General features: G+C 37.3%; 1 protein-coding gene across 4 annotated transcripts in view; it reads left to right on the forward strand.

Annotated features, from left to right (window-relative positions):
• Positions 1 to 3,187: 3,187 nt before the first annotated feature.
• Positions 3,188 to 20,162, forward strand: part of ntrk3b (neurotrophic tyrosine kinase, receptor, type 3b) — a 124,868-nt gene continuing 107,893 nt past the window's right edge. Inside the window, exon 1 of one of the 4 annotated variants that reach the window (XM_082157498.1) lies at positions 3,188 to 3,738. In XM_082157498.1, the coding sequence (XP_082013624.1) occupies positions 3,491 to 3,738 (248 nt within the window). In that variant the 5' untranslated portion in view covers positions 3,188 to 3,490. The remainder of the gene's footprint in view (positions 3,739 to 20,162) is intronic. The other 3 variants (XM_082157497.1, XM_082157500.1, XM_082157499.1) reach the window with 3 other exon arrangements.

A 20,162-nucleotide genomic window follows, 5' to 3' on the forward strand; every position in this document is an offset into this window, starting at 1 on the left:
CCGCCATAATTGTTTACTCTGAAGTCACGTTTGATCTCGAGGGATTTTGCGAGATTTCCCGTCTGACCTGGGAATGCTCGGGAGTCAAATCGGTTCGTGTGTGATGTGTTGATTTTGCCGTGTGGCTGCGCACCACACACTGTACGACCAAAACTGTTAGACCCGTGATTTTTTATCGCCGTGTGTGGGGTCTCTCAGGTTTGGAAAATCTGCCGACAATTTAAAAATCGTCCTGTGTGAACCAGGCTTAACACGCTCTGTAAATAACAAAAATAATAATACTGCGCCATTGACTTTAGACCGGGTTTCAGTTGGTCAATGGCGCAGTCTATTTCTGGTGCCTCAAAATAGCAACGCACCAACAATGCGCCAGAACACACCTCGTTTTCAGACCAGCACGCCCAGGGGCACAAATGCATTTGCTATTTAAACAACATGGCGCAGGACATGAAAATGATAACTGCATCAGGCTGAAACTAGCAAGAAACACTTGAGTCGCACCTGGCGCTGCATTGTGCCAGGTGTATGATAGGGCCCGTTGAGTTTTAAAAAATTACTGGTGGATCTTTTGGTCCCACGACATAGTGTTTACCCAGACCACGCACACACGCAGACACACACACACACACACACACACACACACACACACACACACACACACACACACACACACACACACACACACACACACACACACACACACACACACACACACACACACACACAAACACGTTATATATATAATATAAAGCCTGTTTTAGTGTATATTATATGACACGAGCTGCAGAAGTCAATTTTCTAGAAAACAAAAATGTCTTTGTGTGTTTCAATTGCTCGTGAGGGCTATTTTTGAACCTGGCTGTTTTAGCATTGATTGCTCTGAATTACTTCTTGGAAGGCAGTGCTTAAAAGTTGTAATGATCGGGATGACCAGGTCACTGATTATATTGACTGTCCTTTTCCTGGATTTTAACATGAAAAGGTTCGGGAAGAGCAGGCCACAACCAGTGTCCTGCTGATCAGATAATGTGCTTTAGTCTAGCTGTGGTTCTCAGACCAGCACCAGTCCGTTTTAGAAGGGGTGTGAATGGATTCAATGATGGGAGGAGGAGGAGGAGGAGGAGGAGGAGGAGGAGGAGGAGGAGGAAGAGGAGGAGGACAGCTTGCGCCAGCGCAGACCCTCTTTTGGCTTTAAAAAACTACTTTTAGGATTTACTAAAGACATGCAGTAAAAAAAATTGAGCTGAAAAGATGTGGACAATTATTTTTGTGGCTGACCTTATTGCATATGCATTTGTAGGAGTATCCCATTCATATGCAAAATGTATGGGAGGAGAGTTTTTTAATGAATCATGCAAGGTGATTTACTAAGGTTTGCGCTAGTCAATTTACAGGTATTTGTGCCATTATTTACAAAAAAAGCACGTCTCTTATACCAAGCGCTAATTTGTGCTGCTCTTGGTAGATTGCGTTGGTCATTATGGAAATGATCCAGCTGTGTCTGTGTTCTTTAATTTGCGCGTTGTAGATCACTTGCAGAACTTTCCACTCCAATCGGCACTTTTTGAAATTGCTCTCTCATGTAGTAAATCTGGCCCTTAAGATCTACAAAACGCATCATGATTCAGGAATGTCAAAATGCTGTAACTTGAAATGCAAGACAATACACCATTAAAACAAAACGAGATCTTAGCTGTGAGAGAAAATTTATCAAGTACTCAAATATTTAGAGGGCAACTCAGAATCCATTTGCCATAACTGTTTATTTGAAAATGTGCGTGAAGGGTTTATTTTAAACTAGGATTTCACTGATGTTGTTATGCATTCAAAAAAGTCTCTTTGGGATTTAAAATGTATTAAAATATGCATTTTCCTTAGACTTGTCTTGCTTGCTCTGTTTACATATAGTCTGAGTAAATGAGGATGGTAACCCATACTTGGAATTTGTCCTACATTTAACCCATCCAGTGCACACACATTATGTTTAGTAAGAAGTCAACAAACACACACTGCAAACCGTGGACACACACCCGGAGCAGTGGGCAGCCATTTTTGTTGTCTCACCCGAGGAGCGACTGGGGGTCAGGTGCCTTGCTCAAGTCATTGAGGCAGTATTGATAATCAAACCCGCAACCTTCGGGTGACCAGTCTGACTCTCTAACCATTAGGCCACAACTGCCCCCTGAAGCTATTTTTACAGAACTAGAAGCTATATATATCTGACTTAAACAATAAAGTGACTTTTATTGATGTATCTCAATAGTCCCGCTGATTCAGTCACATTGTAATAAAAACGTAAAAATATCTGGCCAGCAAATATAGAAAAAAAGACTACCTTTAACATGTGTGTCTACAGTAAAATTGTGTTTCAAAAAAGTTAAAATGTTCCCTGGACTGAAAACAACTTGCAGCTACTTTTAAGACCTTTTAACATTTGTTCTAGTGCAATGACTTTCCATTGCAAGTGCATTAATATTATGATTTATGCTTGTTTGTTTGTTTTTTTATAGATTTAGAGTGCAAATTGTTGTGTGTAGTAATTGACAGCAAGCCTGTAAGCCACATACACAGTTGAACTTTCTTCAACCCGAACACTCCTTGAACCTAAAAAAAAATGTGCTTCATGTAGTAAGCTACCATAGAAATGAACAGTTTTTAAAATATATATATATATATATTTTTAAGAACTATTTGTTTCAACATGTGTGAAACTTCTCTAATGAGGAAAGTATTATTGAATGAACCTTTCAAATATATTTTTAGTTTTCTATTTTTACAGCATATGAAACACAACGTCCACCTGACATTTAGGAAAACATTTAGGAAACCCTTTTTAGAACACAATTCAACCTGGAAGTCAAAATCTCGTTTGAAGTATATGCCAGTGTGGTTTTATAGGTTATATATTATGTCGATATTTAAATAAATAAATGACAACGTCCTCATGTGACAACTAGCCCCGGCCTTCTCTACTTGACAAATCAATTTACTGGGTAGCCTAGTCTGCTACTAAAAATATCAGGGACAGAAAAACAACGGAAACAAGGGAAACCCATCACTAATGAAAGAGGAATAAACTACACTCGATTTATATATTTTTTTTCTGCGCAAGTCTTACATAAAAGCCTTTGTTGGTCGGAAATCGGATTCCTCCTCCTCTTGCAGGTGTCAGTCTTAATTCTGTCCAGTAGGTGGGACTTTATACTCGTCATCCGGAGCATCGCGCTTTCAGCAGTACTTTCCTCCAGCCTGGACACTGAGAGCATCTCTATGATGGACTGTGGAACGGAAAGTCGAGGCGAGTTGTGGCATTTGCTCTTGTTCTTTTGATAAGGCGATTAGATTACGAGCCCAACCTCATATGATGTTCCCAGGCGCGCGCACTCTTATGTAGCCAACGCATTTAGATATTAAACACTCATCAGCGACCTTCATCATCACCATCCTCGTCAGCCCTGGAAGACGTCGAGTCGTTTTGGACCCAAAAGTCATGGATATATGGTTCTGTTCAGCGGTTCCTGTGTTCACCTGGAGGCTTTTCTTTCTTTCAAGCATCTTCCAGGGTTATTGGAGCTCCATGCTCGATTGTCCACCAACATGCAGCTGTTCGCCCACTGAGATCTATTGCAATAAGTCCGACAGTGGAAATTTCTTCCCTTTACTTGCTCTACAAGATCCGGCGGGCAATGGCAGTAACAATAATGACATTGAAGAGCTCTTCAGGAACATCACGTCCATGTAAGTGGGTTTCTGTGCGTCCCTCTCCTATACTGCGCAAAATAGATATATAAATATATATCTCGCCACGACTTCCTCCTAGTAAAACTTGGCTTCTTTATCAAATCTGCATTATTGTTTGAACTTGTATTATGTATTATGTATATTTCAAAACTAATTCGATTATTTAAAGATTCACAATCTAAAGATACCATTTTTTTTTGTCCTTAAAGGTTTTACGAGGTATATCATTTAAGAGCATAGCCTATTATCAAACATTTTGCAATGATGCTATTGCTGTTTTGACATTTTATGTCGTGCTTCTGCATTAATTAATGATCATTGCATGTAAGAACCTGTTTGCTTTCTCATTGATTTAATCAATGCAGCTAAGTCAGTTTTTCATATTATTGAATGAAAAATCCTTAGGAAACGTTCAGTTTGATATGACTGTGTGATTAGTAACCTTAGACATTGGAAATGGTAGCCCATATGTCCACACTTCCCTCATTGCTTAAAATAGATTTTTTGTAAATATTAATATTCAGGTCTAAACATAAATCCATTGTTGTGACATGTATATTATAGAAGAGATTGTAGTGATAATATAACACTAGCGATGAATGGTTTGAAGTGAACAGCAGTGCACCAACAGGTTACAGAGATTTCTTTCATTCAGCACTCTGGACAGCTCCTACAATCTCCATAGTGCTGGGTGATTCTATTTACAACCTTGATCTGTTATAAAACTTCTATATTTATATCAAACATGAGAAAGAGATAGCTGTCTGTTTCTCTAGCTGTCGGTCTTTCTTGCTGTCTGTCTGTTTGTCCTTTTCATGGCTGGCTGTACCGTGATACATGACAGTGTGCGTGTGTTTGCAGTGAACACATGATTTATTTAGTTGCTGTCTCAGAAAATGGAGGGGATCCTTCAAAGTTTCAGTTTTTCAATCAAAGTGTCTGTTTTTCAAATGTGAAATTCAGTATAAGAGTAGGTGTTTCTTTCTTTCTTTCTCACAAAATGCTTTCATTTTATCATTAAGATTGAGTCTGTGATTAAATGAATTTTTTTTTTAATTAATAATATTCAACCTATTTCTAATGCAGCTATTGCAATTATAGGAAGTATTCTCTCAAGTTTAAGCTACCTAATGTATATTTTATTGCCATACATGTATATGAAACACATTTCAGTTTTTTTTTTTTTCAAAAGAGGACACTTTTGTGTCTTTTGTGATATTCTTGTGATAGCATTTGAAACTCATCATATGACTTACAAGCACATCATCAAGTTTTATGAGGCCTTTTTTGTGTTAAGTAGGTCAGGACTGCCATTTGAGAATTAAGAAGAACGTCAGGGTTTGGCTCTTTAATGTGAAGAACCGTAACTATAGAATGGCACTGACACTGTCTCTCCCCTACATGCAGCTCATGAAGTATTCATTGAAGTTGTCCTTTAAAGGAAATTTGTGCTAAATTTTTGTTTGTCTCTCTTGTAATGGTTATAATAGGGATTTTTGTCGGGGAAGCTGATCGTAGAGCCATCTGCGGGGGCCCCACTTTTACTGAGGAATATAAATGAAGTACTTTCCGAGGCAACAATCAAAAGACGCATTGATAACCTGTGGGAGCTAAGGAGGTTCAAAAAGGAAGTGCTTGAGATCTGGAAACGAGGCTCGGGTTGAGTTGTTTGAGCTTTTGAAGTTTGTTTCTAAGGTGATTGTATTTTAATTAGCTTATGATGAATCATGGAGACAAACGATAGTTGTGTTAGACGTACTGTATAGAGAGAGAGAGAGAGAGAGAGAGAGAGAGAGAGAGAAACTGCAGAATTGTTGGTAGCCAGAAGCTGTTTTTCTTCAATATTTCACCACAATCTATCAGACAACTTTGATAAAAGTCTTTGATTTCCAAAGAAATTCATAGTGTATAGAATAATAGTGATTCCATTTCAAATCAGGGGAATCTCATGAGACAGCTCTTCTTTTTTTTGTGCATTATTTTCTGACAATTCTCATTATCGCATTTAAAAAAAAAATTCTTATTACTTTAATGTGAATTTATATATCAGTATGTATTTATCAATGCAATATGTTTTTATACAATATGGTAAAAAGAATTTCTAAGTACACTACAGCAGTAATGAGAATCTAATGAGAATCACTGCTGAGAATAATGATAATTGCACAATTCTTTTTTTTAAATAAATAAAACATCCAGACACATTATGGTAATGATTATTTTGAGGGAAATGTGCTCAATTTTCATGAAAATAATGAAATAATGACACACTGCAAAAAATCTTAATGGTTTTAAAAACTGGCTTCATTTGCTTAATGCAAAATATAATATTTTCCTTTTTCATTTAATATTACGGAAAAATGTGACTGCCCGAAGTTTGCCTCTACCAATTTATACTTGACACTGGAATGTTCAAGGCTCCTTGTTTAAAAAGTGATAATACATGCACAATGACATGGAATATTCCATCCTTACATACCAAATTAATTGAAATGAATGAATAACTTTTAGCTCCTTTTTCTTTCCTAGGCTAGTATAACTAAATATGATGGGAAAGAGTTTAGGATAAGAGGAGAATGCATTGGTGCTCTAGTAACAGTGGGGATTTGTTTCTGAACCGAGCTTATAGTTCTTTTTAAAGTCTGCTTTTTCACTATTATCAGCAAATGTATCCCTCAATGTAATGTAATAAACCGTTGATTTACAATGCTGCTTCTTTAATTGGAAATGTGCCCATGTCAAGCTCTGTCTGTGTGTTAATGTTGAGGTTTCTAGGTCAAAACTAGCTCTGTTCTTTATAATTAGAGAGTCTTCCGATAGCTAAAGTTCATCTGAAGGAGCTGCAGTGCGTAATGCACCATAATGCATAATTATGTTGCATGATATGGATATAGAGAAGCAGAAAGAAACAAGATCTAGATCTTCTGTTCAAATTGAGCTAAGTTAAATCTTATAAATATAAATCTTAAGGCAAAATACGTGAGGCAAAACATGTCTCAATTTGACTTGCCATTCGTTTTGAATATAACAACATTGTTCATTGTTTCTCTAAAGAAATCGTTTTTAAAGAGATTACTGAACTACATTTTTTGAAAATGTTATAATGTTCTTTGAGTTCCACTTATAATGTTAGCTAGATTTGTACATTATAATAATAATAAAAAAAACATCCTAATTTAGAAGTAATAGTCTATTTTCTATCCAGTTTTTGATACTCTCTTTGAAACAATCTGTTTAGATCTGCGTGCCGTATTCAAGACTTGCAAGTAAACACCCACTACTATGATTGATTAACAGTTTTTCATATTAAAATCAATTCCAATGTCTTTGCCATTACCAAAAAGAGGAATATGCGACCCTAAAAAGGACAGAATGCTCAAGCATATCGTTTTTTTCTCGTCATAGTCGTGATGTTGCCATTACAGTTCGGTACAGAACTGTAATGCGCTTCGACGCACTCAACTTACACCAAGCACAGTTATTGCTGGAAGTTCAATGGTTCGCAAAGTCAACGTCCCCAATGCCAGAACTCTCTGTTGTCCTGGAGCAGGGGTAAGGGATTTAATTGCAGCATTTCCTACAATTAACAAGCAACTCCCTAACACAGAATGTTTTGTTATTCATATCGGCTCTGATGACGTCATGGAAAGAAACTCACAGAGTCTAAAGAAAGATTTTATAAATCTACTTGGCCTTATCCAGGAAGCAGGGATACTACCTGTTGTTTCCGGTCCTATTCCTTCTCTTCGTACAGAAGGTGAGAAATTCAGCTGTTTGTGGTCTCTCCATGTGTGGTTACAAAACTACTGTCAAGATAATGGATTTCCCTTTGTGGATCAATTTGATTCTTTCTGGGGAAAATATGAACTTTTTAGTCGTGATAGGTGTCATCCAAATGAAAAAGTGGGACACCCACTGTCTTCTCATATTGACTTCCTTCTGAACACTATCGGATGAAGGGACATTGCTTGGACATCTCAATCAAAGGTGGATATTGACATTATTAGCTGCTCATTAATTAACACATTAATGGTTAGATGTGGTACTACAATTGCTAACACTCCTAATCCTGGGCAAGTAATCCCTACCATCATTTAAAAGCGCTTTTTTTTATAGACCTACAGATACATTTGGGTTTTCTAGTTATGTTAGGCATAATAACCTCATATCAACCTAGTTTGTAAGCACTTGTAATCTGCCTGGCTAGCTCCTTTGCAAACATCATATTGCCCTTCAGATTTTAAAACAAGGCAAGGGCTTGGGTTAATGCACATTAACGTTCAAAGTATCATCCCTAAACTTGACATGCTAGACTTGTGGGTAAATGATTCCAAACCTGACATTTTAGTGTGCTCTGAAACTTGAGAACGTATCCCTCGGTGTTAAACATGCCAATTTGAATGCTAAACGGACCAGGATTAACAAGGAAGATTTGAGTTCTGAAACTTACAGGATATTTTTTATAGTAAAAGGATCTCTTAGATTTCTCAATTCATCATGACCCTTTTAATCATTTCCATCGTAGTTTCTCTTCTGTTGCCTGTTTTGTACCATGGCTCAAGAATCAGTGCAAGGCGAGGACAGAGAGTGAAAAAGATGTGACAGTTCAAATTAAATAAGCAAAATATCTCATTAAATAGATCACATCATCTGGTAACTGAAAAGGAAGAAAAAGGAGGGCACACTTTTTTTTAACTAACTTTTATGATTTTTAGCCCTGGTGTCTGTTTCTCAAGGCAGTACAAAACGAAGTAATCGCCGCAGCACCAGAATGACAGCAGCGCAGTGCCACAATGCCACTCTTTTAGACACCGCACAGATTTCGTCTGCCACCACAAGACTTCTTTCATGGCGGCATTATTCCACCATGAAATATTGAACACTTTGAATCCATGAACAAAATTCCTTTGATCCTCCTTTTCTAGGTCACATAAAATCCTACAAGCCACAAATTCCTTACCAACACAACTATTTTTAGATCCAATTTAATTAATATTTTCTCTCTTTGAAAGCTTAATTTGTGCACACTATGCTAGTAATGATTGTGTTTTAAGCTAATAGGGTAAAGACCTAGTCTGCAAAGTTTTGGATGCGGTCCACAAGACTGTATATTACAGAATGCATCATGGTCCTACCTGCTGCATAACATGCTGGAATAGATTTCAGCTTCAGTGTGGCAAAACCTCAGATGTACAGGTTCATATAATATCATGAAATGGAATCTGTCAGACATTCACGCTTTCCTTTTTTTCCCCAGACTATGAGCCAAGTAGATATGGAGATTGAAATTGAAATACAGCAGAAAGATTTTAAATGGAAAATGTCCTATCCTATTAAAAGTGTGTACAGTTCTTGTCATGTGCAAGATTCTCAGAGGGCTTGGAATATGTGTAAAATAGATGTATGAGAGCGTCGCAGAATCCGATTTGACATATATTACATGAAAAGACTGCTGTCACTGTCACCGTGTTTGATTTTATATAAAATGTCTTCGTTATTATAATCCAGCCTCAAGCACCGTTCTTAGATTACTTATTTTAGTTATGCGTCTGTATACTGACAGGTTTCAAACCTGTCCACTGCCAACTTATAACTGGCAGTGTCCTGACTATAAAGCAACATTGTAAGTAAATAATTTGAAATGCTCTACAAAACAAGCAACTCTTACAAATAGCTCTCCTCACACAAAGTGCACAAGAGACTCACACATGGTTTAAGGTATCACTTTGATACTCCAGTAAGCATACAAATAATGCATAAGAAGCATAAAATTGTGCATAATTATTGGACTTTTTAAAATCATTTTTAAATATAACAAAATGATAATGTAATTATATATATATATATATATATACACACAGTATACAGTGCTGGGTAGATTACTTAGAAATTGTAGTCAGTTACTCACAAAAATTGTAGTTAGTAACATAATCCATTACATTACACATTTAAGGTAGTATAATCAGACTACTTTTTGATTCCTTTTAGATTTCTTTTGAACTAACTCGTGTATCTCAGTTTTCAGTGATCGGCTCATATAGAGGCTGGTCTGTGTGTGCAATTCCTCAAACCTGGAAGACCTTCTGAACGTATATACTGTAAGCATTAGGCTTTTTTAGAAAGGAACATTTCAAAGATAAAAAAAAAAATAGTAGGGAGAATCTATGAATTATGAATAATGTACTGCCATGGTGACAATAATATGTGATCATGTAATCAATAAAAAAAGTTTTTCATAAAAACGTATCCAAAATCTTGGGAATATGATTACGGAATCCAGATTACATGTATATATAGTTGGGTCATTAATGTTAAAAGCACCCATTTTGTAAGACAACCTTTGAAATAAGGCATTTAGCTGTTGACTACAGTATTGTATGTGTTTCCCCTCAATCCAGCTCAAAAGGATCAGTGTAAGCAGACATATATATAAAAAAGGATTAATTCTTGCAGGAAGCTGCTTTTATGTGTCCCACAGGGACCACAATGAAAACGCAACACTTCCGAAACACTGTTGCAAAATGTCTCCCAATGAATATTTGTCCTTACTTCATTTGAATCAGAAGTTAGTTAACACTTGTTGTAAGCGTGGGAAACTAGAGGAAGTCAGTGTAAACTTGTTCGTGCACACACACTACGTTTACTATCCCAGCCGGCGGGCTGCAAATTATGATCAACAGCATGTATGTGCTTGGACCCCAGATGGGATGTGCTTTAAACACTTTATTTTCACAGCCAAAAGTTTCCCAGATTTGCATGCTGTATGTCACTTTGGGCTTCTTGCCAGTACAAAAGGGAACAGTGATCCAGTATTTTATTTAAAAGCTTCTCATACAACAATGGGCTGCTAGAATACTCATCAGGGGATATGCCATGTATTGCTCAACTCAAGACAAGACATATTGAGTGCACAAAAGAAAGCTCTACATGAAATAGTACTAGAAGACTTGTTGACAGACGTACCTGCTCTGAACGCCCTGCTGCTGAAGTTTTGCACCATGGAATCAACAGCAAGCCATTGGCAGCAGTTATTCCAGGATACATATTTTTTTTAATTGTTATTAATGTGGTGGCCAGTGACAATCTAGGGTGACACACAATAAAGACTGTAGCAGTGATAAGGTTAAACCAATTAGTTATAATTTTCACGTCCTGCGCCACGTTGTTTAAATAGCAAATGCAATTGCGCCCATTTGTCACACCTAATGGCGCGAGTGCAACTGGCTTTTAAAGGGAATGGGAGATGAGACTCTTTTTGGTTTATTGCATGTTACGCCCAAAACACACCCATTACTCATTAAAAGAATAGGGACAACCCGTATAGACCGACCATTTTTCCCGTTGTTAAACTTGCGCCGTGCGCTTTAGACCATGCGCTTAGATCGTTAAAGGGGTCATCGGATGCCCATTTTCCACAAGTTGGTATGATTCTTTAGGGTCTTCATGTAAAGTTTGTAACACACTTTGGTTAAAATTCCTCAATGGTTATGTAAAACAACACCCTTTAACCTCCTCAAAAACAGCTCAGTTCACAGCGACCCGTTTCGGTGCATGTCTCTTTAAATGATAATGAGCAACTGCTTACCCCACCCCTCTCTTCCATGGGGGGTGTCGACACAAAGTGCTGCCTTGGCGGACAGTATACAAATGGCAGAAATATGCTAATACGGGACAGTCCGTCAGTGGTTGTGGGCGAAGCATGAACAATATGACATCATATTGATCAGGAAATCCAAACGGCTTGATTATTGAGAGTGTTTAGACTTTTTGAGGATTAGAAAAAATGGAGTGAATGGATTTTTTTTTAATTGGTGGTTGTCCACACACTGCAAAGACACATTAATATGCAAACACCATATAAAAGTGAATTTTGCATCCGATGACCCCTTTAAAATAGGGCCCTAATACACATATTGACAGTCTGTTGGGTAACTTTTAATTTAAAAGTGATGTGCAGCTTTTAAAATCAGCATTTACAGTTTTATAATAACAAATATATATATATTGGTTTATCAGAATGTTGATAACCAAACAGTTTTAGTTCCCTTTGACTTCCATTGTATGGTTAAAAAATAAATAATGGAAGTCGGCAGGAACCGAAACTTTTTGGTTACCAACCTTCTTCAAAACATCCTCTTTTATGTTCCAGAGAAGAAAGTAATACAGGTTTGGAATGACATGAGGGTGAGGAAATGATTTTGGGTGAATGAACAATTTAAAGCCATACTCCAGTTATACAAAAAGTACAGCATGCTCTCATGTACTCATTTATGTTAAATTAGCTGGACACGCTTTTACAATTAATGCTTTGTACTAGTGCATAGATTTGTATGTTATGGCTTCCAGGCTGTAGGGTCCCTAGGAAATTGTTTGGGGCCTCTGTTTAGGTTTGGACACACACACACACACACACACACACACACACACACACACACACACACACACACACACACACACACACACACACACACACACACACACACACACACACACTTAATCACAGGCACACACAGGCACACACACACACACACACACACACACACACACACACACACACACACACACACACACACACACACACACACACACTTATTCACGGACTTAAATACGTAATGTGTTAGACAAAACATGGCAACAAAACCTAGAAAACTCATTTATCCCTAAAAAATAACTCTTTCAGTTCAGTTTGTGACTGTAATATTGTTACCCAGGGAGGGCACCTCAGACAGTCTCACCGGTCTGTTCAAAGACAGTGAAAATAGGTTCTGCCTCTGTGTTTCTGTTTGTTTTCTGCCATGCTGAATGCTACTGTCTCCTGTGTCACACTCTGTGCGTCCCAATGACTTTCTGTCCAGTTTTCCTTACCTTGCCTTTCTCTGGCCTCTTGCAAAACACTCATTGGCTACTTAATTAGGTACAACTTTCTAGTAGTTGGACCCCCTTTTGCCTTCTGAACCGCTTTAATTCTTCGTGGCATAGATTCAACAAGGTGCTGGAAACATTTCTCAAGAGTGTTTGGTCCATATTGTCATGACAGCATCACACAGTTGCTGCTGATTCGTCGGCTGCACATCCATGATGCGAATCTCCCGTTCCAGCAAATCTCAAAGGTGCTCTATTGGATTGAGATCTGGTGACTGTGGAGGACATTTGAGTATAGTGAACTCAGTGTCATGTTCAAGAAACCAGTTTGAGATGATTTGAGCTTTGTGAAACAGTGTATTATCCTGCTGGAAGTAGCCATCAGAAGATGATACACTGTGGTCATAAAGGGATGGACTTAGGTAGGCTGTGGCATTTAAACGATGCTCAACTGGTACTAAGGGGCCCAAAGTGTGTCAAGAAGATATCTCACACACCATTACACCACCAGCAGCCTGAACCATCGATTCAAGGCAGGATGGATCCATGCTTTCATGTTGTTTATGCCAAATTCTGACCCTACCATCTGAATGTTTTACTGTATTTTTGATCAAATAACTGCAGCATTGGGAGACTTCTTTCAAAAACTTTTTTAAAAATCTGACCCCAAACTTTTGAACTGTGTACGGCATGCTTTCAACAACATGCAAAAAACATAATAGTGAGAACATATTTATAGTGTGTAAAATGTCTTCTTTTTAATATGTGCCCGTCTGCGGAGTTGATGACCATCGCTGTGTTTTCTTCATACATTCCCCCCACCAGAGAGCAACATTTTTGCCTGTTTTCCCCTGATAAGTGCAGAAAACCAAAATTGCCCACTACTCTGTGTTAAGGAAGTCATCTCGTGCAGGTTTTCCAAACAAGTGCTCACTGCAGCCTTTGGCATGGCAAGTGACATTGGCATTCCAAAACCAGGAAGATATTGCCGTCCGTGCCATTATTGCTTCTCTGTCTAATGCTCTCTGCCTCATGGGACCTAATTATGCTCATTTTCATTTTGGCTGAAGCTCAGGAGTGGATGAGGGTAGAGATGTGCAGAATGTAGATACAGCACAGAAGGGGTTTTGTTGTGCCTATATTTAGACTGCCAGTTCTGGACATGAATCATGAAGCTGCGAATGCTGCACACAGTTAATCTGAGGCACATTGATACATGGCCTAAATGCATGCCTGCCTAGACACGGTTAGTTTGGGAAAGTTAAGTCTTACGCACATTAGCTTCGATAAGATGCCCGCAGCACTTTGGATCAGAAAAACTTAATATGGAGGAAATCTCCTTGAGAATGTGTAATTGCTCTGTTGCTGGTCAGAGTTAGACGTTTTGGAATGAACACTTTTGGAATAAGGAATAGTTCACCCCAAAATGAAAACTTTTGACCTCTATGTCATTCAAAATCTTTTTTTCTACCATGGAACCCTAAAGGAGAACGTTTTTTTTCTTTTTTTTCCTTCAATACAATTGCAAAAATGGGGACTAAAGCATTCAAAAAGGATGCAAATGCACCATAAAGTCTCATAAAAGTAGTCTATTATAATGTATAGAAAGTAAGTCCAGTCGTATGGAATAAAAAAAAAATGACATGGGTGATTAAGGACAGCAGAATTTTCTTTTTGGGTGAACTTACTGTTAAATTATGGCGCTTGCATTGTCATTTGTGTTTTCTTTTAAAAAGAGCGCTCATTTCTAGGTAAAAAAAAATTGTTCAACATATATTCCGTAAACACACATTTTTCTAAGTGATAAAACGACAACATGTGAAGATGTCAAGAATGTTGAAAGGCATTGCTAATAGGTGTAGTGAATAGGAAAAATGAGGCTGAGACATTTGCACATTTTTAAAGGTCACCGCTATATGGGGAAAGTATAATTGCCCTGTGTATACTAGAGATGAAACATTATCATGATTTTACCTCAATTGAACACCTTTCCAAAGGAAGTCAGACAAATTGATCAGAGAGCTCAATATTTCAATGCTTTTATAAGTCTAATGTGAGCAAAGAAGTCAGTACAGATTTCAATCATTTCCCGTTCTCAAGCCTTTCTCACAATATCTGCCAGTGTCTTCAAAAGGTACTTTTGGCAAGCTACAACCTAATCTTAAGTTAAAATTCTTGTAAATTATGTTTTATAAATAAAAATAAAATATATAACTGTCCAATGATATCATTTATAATTTAATCACAGATATATTTTTGCATCTTAGGAACAACATAGCAGTGGTCTGGCAACCACCTTCAAAACCCTATCACAGGCAAACAACACTCATTTCTTCAGAAAATATAAATGGTTATCACATTATTTTACACAATGTACGTACTATAACAGTAAATTTTAGATGCAACAAATCCTGACCCTATTGTACATGCAGTTAATTATTATTATTATTATTCAGTACTTCTACACTATAACAAGGACACCTTCAAATAAAGTGTAACTTATAAATGCAACTGCTTGTAATTAAAGCCTTTCTTTATCCTGCATACCTCAGCTGCAATGTAACAAATGCTAACAAACCTCAGAAGTGCTGCCTCACATAATGACAAATATTTCTACCATTTAACATGCAAATCAACATCCAGGCACCTACGAATGATTTATAGCTTGTTAGCGGTAAAGGTGAGGCATGTTGTATTTATACATCAGAAGTGTAAATCCTGGATTGAAACCTGAAATCAGCAACAGATGGAGGCCAGCTGTAATTTCATCGACTAGATCCATTAGAAATAAGGCATGTTGTACACCTGTCTCTGAATAATTACATTTATTCAGATGTTATGTGGGTGTAGAAGGAACAGCAGTAAAGAATAAGTGAAGAGTAAAACTGTTTACTGACTCAAGCAGTCATGCTGAAGAGTAGATGTGGTTGCTCTAATTGCTATTACAGTATTTAAAATAGTTCATAATCGTACTCATCAGCAGTCCAGGGCCCTATCATACACCCGTTGCAATGCGGCATCAGACGCAAGTGTTTTTGCTAGTTTCAGCCCGACGCAGTTATAATTTTCACGTCCTGCACCACGTTGTGTAAAGAGCAAATGCATTTGTGCCCATCTGTTCGCCCGTGTGGACACGAGGTGTGTTCAGGCGCATTGTTGGTGCGTTGCTATTTTGAGCTGCTAACTGAAATTTATATTAAACAGAAATAGATTTTTTTGTTTTTTTGTTATTTAAAGGGCGCATTAGTAATATGCTCCAATAGGTGGGTGCACAACACACGTACACTCTGCTTATTACATACACAGGGACGGGCAGCAGCCAAAAAAAAAAAAAAGGATTACAATGTAAAAGATTATTATTGTGTACATAAAGATATGGTGAAATCCGGCTTGTCCAGTAGATGGTCTGCTTACGCGCTTTAACCTCGTGCTCGAGCAGATCCGTTTCCTCTCTGGAGAAGCATTTAGTTTTCCGCTTGCAAAGGGAATGGGAAATTACACTCTGATTGGTTTATTGCACGTTACACCCAAAACACACCCATTACTCATTAAGAGAATAGGGCCAACCCTTTTAGACCATGCACCGGGTGCGCCGACCACTTTTCCCGTCGTTAAACTAGCAAAAGTGGATTTGGCCATAAGTGCACTTGTGCCTTGCGCTTTAGACCATGCGCTTTGATCGTTAAAATAGGGCCCTTGGTTTTTAGCCTTTCAGGGTTCTTTACTCAAAGCCTGGCTCTGAGAAGAAAAGGAAGGTGTCGATCAATGCCTTGAGAGCACACCTGAGACAATCTGCTTTATTAAGTGTTCTTCCATTAAGCTATATGTACTTGTGCTGTAGATCATTTAAACAAAGTCATTAATCATGCCCAGGCATGAGTGTTGAGAAGAATGGAGGGAGAGGAGATTATGGAGAAAACAGCCATGAACTTGCACACAGCCTGAGAGAGGCTTTTCATCACACGCTGAAATGAAATGGGCACAGAGCCTTTGACTGATATTTGAGTGATTCACATGGTTTAGGGTGTGCATCTGTATAAACACTGTGCATAAACTCCAATGCATCTGGATCACAACAATGCCATCCAGACTCAGTTATAGATTTCTATGCATCCAGCTAGAGAGGTCTGATTAACGAACAGAATGTTTTTTGTTTTTTTTAAGGAGTCAGAATTACTGATTTACATATGTAGATGTTAGTCTAACTGATTAATGTATTATTTATAAATTAGTCAACTAAAAGGGATCAATGCGTTTAAACAGTATATGTGTGTGTGTGTGTGTGTGTGTGTATGTATATATATATATATATATATATATGGTAACACTTAACTATAAGGTTTCATTTGTTATGTTAATATATTAATTATCATTAAAGCAATACATTTTTAACTGTATTTGTTCATCTTTGTTAACATTAGTCAATAAATATCCAGCTGTTCATTGTTTGTTCATGTTACTTCACAGTGCATTAACTAATGTTAACAAATACAACTTTGGATTTTAAAATCCTCCTGTTGTCAATAATTGCATCCTTTAAAACTAATCTTTGATCACCAAAATGACATATTTAAAAGTTTTTTTTCTCGTGAAAAAAATTCTTCATGCCTTATAATATCTTGAATGCAACACTACACCTTGCTTGCTTCATTTAATACGCGGGTTTATGAATATGCTAATTAGCCCCGCCTCCACTCGGTCACATCAGTTCAGAGATTCACTTAGCCGAGCCAACTGACTGAGGTAGGCTATAAACGCTGCACAATATCGCTCTTTACAACGTCGGACACATAACGGTAATTAATATGATTGGCCTTTTGCTTGACTATGTTATCAAACAGGTATTAATGTGCTGCTAATGTTACACAAACTATATTCCCGTTCGCCATTTCAGTCTGCCTTTTAACAATCATCACGCTTTGAACAACTCAGAACGTCAGTGGAGAAAGGTATATAGTTCAACATATCAACAAACACAAATACCGGGATAACCTGGCATCTCTCGAGACTCCCCTGCTAGTTCGCTGTTAATGATATGCCAAAGCCCGCCGGCACTTTAACGTGATTGGTTGTTTGCGACATCAGAAACACCAGCGATTTTTCACTGTAGTTTGGAGAAAATACTCAACAGTGCTGTTGACTTGTGAATTTGCACATGGTTTGTCTTAAAGCACATGAAAAACACCACATAGACATATAGCCTACAACATAAAAACTTTATTTTCACCACAGGGGGACTTTTAACAATGTATTAGTAAATGTAGAAATTATTATTAATAGAATAATACATGCTATAGAAGTGCACTTCATTTTAGTTCATGTTAACTATTGAATCTTTATTGTAAAATGTTACATTCATTTTGTTAATTATTTCATCATTTTAAACTGCTTTAAATTGACTAGATTTAAAGGACATCTTTGTAAACTATTTTAATAACAGGTTCACTTGCAGCCAGGATAAAAAACCAGTGATTCTCAACTGGTTTTAGGCATCGTTCAGTGGTGGGCGTCAGCTGTGAAGCCCATCCTCAATCAAAGCTCTTTGTGGAAATGAGTGACCTGAAGACACTGTGTAAAACCAATGGGCAGTAAAGTAGCAGGGCCTCTGTTGTATTACATTAACTGCAGTGCGACTCATTTGTAAAGTGTCACTCTCTCCAATGCTGTAAACAGAAACATTAAATCTACCTGATGGACTGAGTTGGACTGTGCTTCTAGGGGTTTTGTGGCATTGTCAGGGTGTGTGTGGATCTAGAAGCGTGTATTCTTGTTTGCTTTTGTCTGTGGCTGTGTTCTGTCAGCGGCACATCCGTAATTTCTCCTGCTTGGAACATCTTTCACTTCTATCCAGATTCTGTTTGTTTTAGCTGGCAGATAAAAAGCTTGCGGAATAGGAAATAAAGGCAGTGCTGCATGCCCTGGCATTAACTGAATTTAAATGGAAGCATGGTTTCAAGCATATTCTGACACTGATAATGGTGTTTCAGTGACATGGTAGGGGAGGCGAGGGATATTTGTGTAACACCTTTGTTTCACTTAGATTTTAGTATTTATTCAGAAAAGGTTTAGCCTGAACTTGATTGAACTGAATGACACCCCTAGGTTTTATTTTTAATGCAAATTCATTTATCTTGTAAATATCTTTTCTTTCTTTTTTCTTTTTTTTTTACCATTGTTTATTTATTCAAAGTGTTTAAAAAAGATTATAAAATTCCATGTAAACATGGTTTTCCTGCATTGCTGGGTGTTTATAATGTGCCCATTTATGATCATTATCATTGTTGTGCATGAAAACACATTTACTATTGCTAATACTTTGAACAAACCTAACCCTAATATATGAAAATATAACTCATCCTGCACTATACCTCAAATCATGCGGCTTGTTCAGCAGAGGTTTTCTATTACTTTTCCAAGAAATCAATTCTTTTTCCCCCCTGGTGGACAATAATTTATTTATTTGTTTTTTAGATTTATTCAGAAAATGTTTAGCCTAAACTTTTAACATTTTTGCCTCTTTAAAAAAAAGTTTAGTTGTCGTTACAGTTACAATAAGTTTAAACATATCTATGAATTAAAGGGTTAGTTCACCCAAAAATAAATATTATTTCATCATTTACTCACCCTCATGTCATTACAAAGCCGTAAGACTTTCATTCACCTTCAGAACACAAATGAATATCTTTTTGTTGAAATCTCAGAGATTTCTGTACCTTCAGTGACAGCTATGCAACTACCAGTTTCAAGCCCCAGAAAGGTAGTAAAGACATCATAATAGTAATCCATGTGACTCCAGTGGTTTAACCTCAATTTTATGAAGTGACATGATTTGTTTGTGCAGCAAAAGATAATTTATCCACTTTATTTACAAAAGATTAACCTCCAATGCACGTTCACAAGAGGACCAAGACGCATATGTTTTGTGTTGAGCAGACGCTGTTGTGTGAATGCGCATTGGAGACTAATATTTGGTCAATTATGTTAATTTTGCTAAAAAAAAAACACTGGAGTCGCATGGATTACTTTAGTGATGTCTCTACTACCTTCCTGCTTGAAAATAGTAGTTGCGTAGCTGTCTATGGAGGGACAGAAAGCTCTCAGATTTCATCAAAAATATCTTCATTTGTGTTCCGAAGATGAACGAAAGTCTTACGGGTTTGGAACGACACAAGGGTGAGTAATTAATGACAGAATTTTTATTTTAGTGTGAACTCTCCCTCTAAAGTTAGATTCTACTGAACTCAAAATATACCAAGGACCAAGATATACTTATAAAATACTTTCTACGTAGTTGTAACAGAAAAGGTCAAAGCACTAGAATGTGCTTTAAAAAGATTTCTGTGATGGCAAAGCTGAATTTTCAGCATCACAACTCCAGTCTTCAGTGTCACATGCTGATTTGCTGCTCAAGAAACATTTCTTATGATTATCAATGTTGAAAACAGTTGTACTGCTTCATTTGTTTTTGTGGAATTGAGCAATTGAATGAGTCCTTGCTGAATAAAAGTATTTTAAAAAATCTACAGACCCCACATTTTTGAACTGTTTGTGTAAATTAT

The sequence above is a fragment of the Leuciscus leuciscus genome (assembly GCF_965113295.1).
Source record: "Leuciscus leuciscus genome assembly, chromosome: 2".
Taxonomy (NCBI): domain Eukaryota; kingdom Metazoa; phylum Chordata; class Actinopteri; order Cypriniformes; family Leuciscidae; genus Leuciscus; species Leuciscus leuciscus.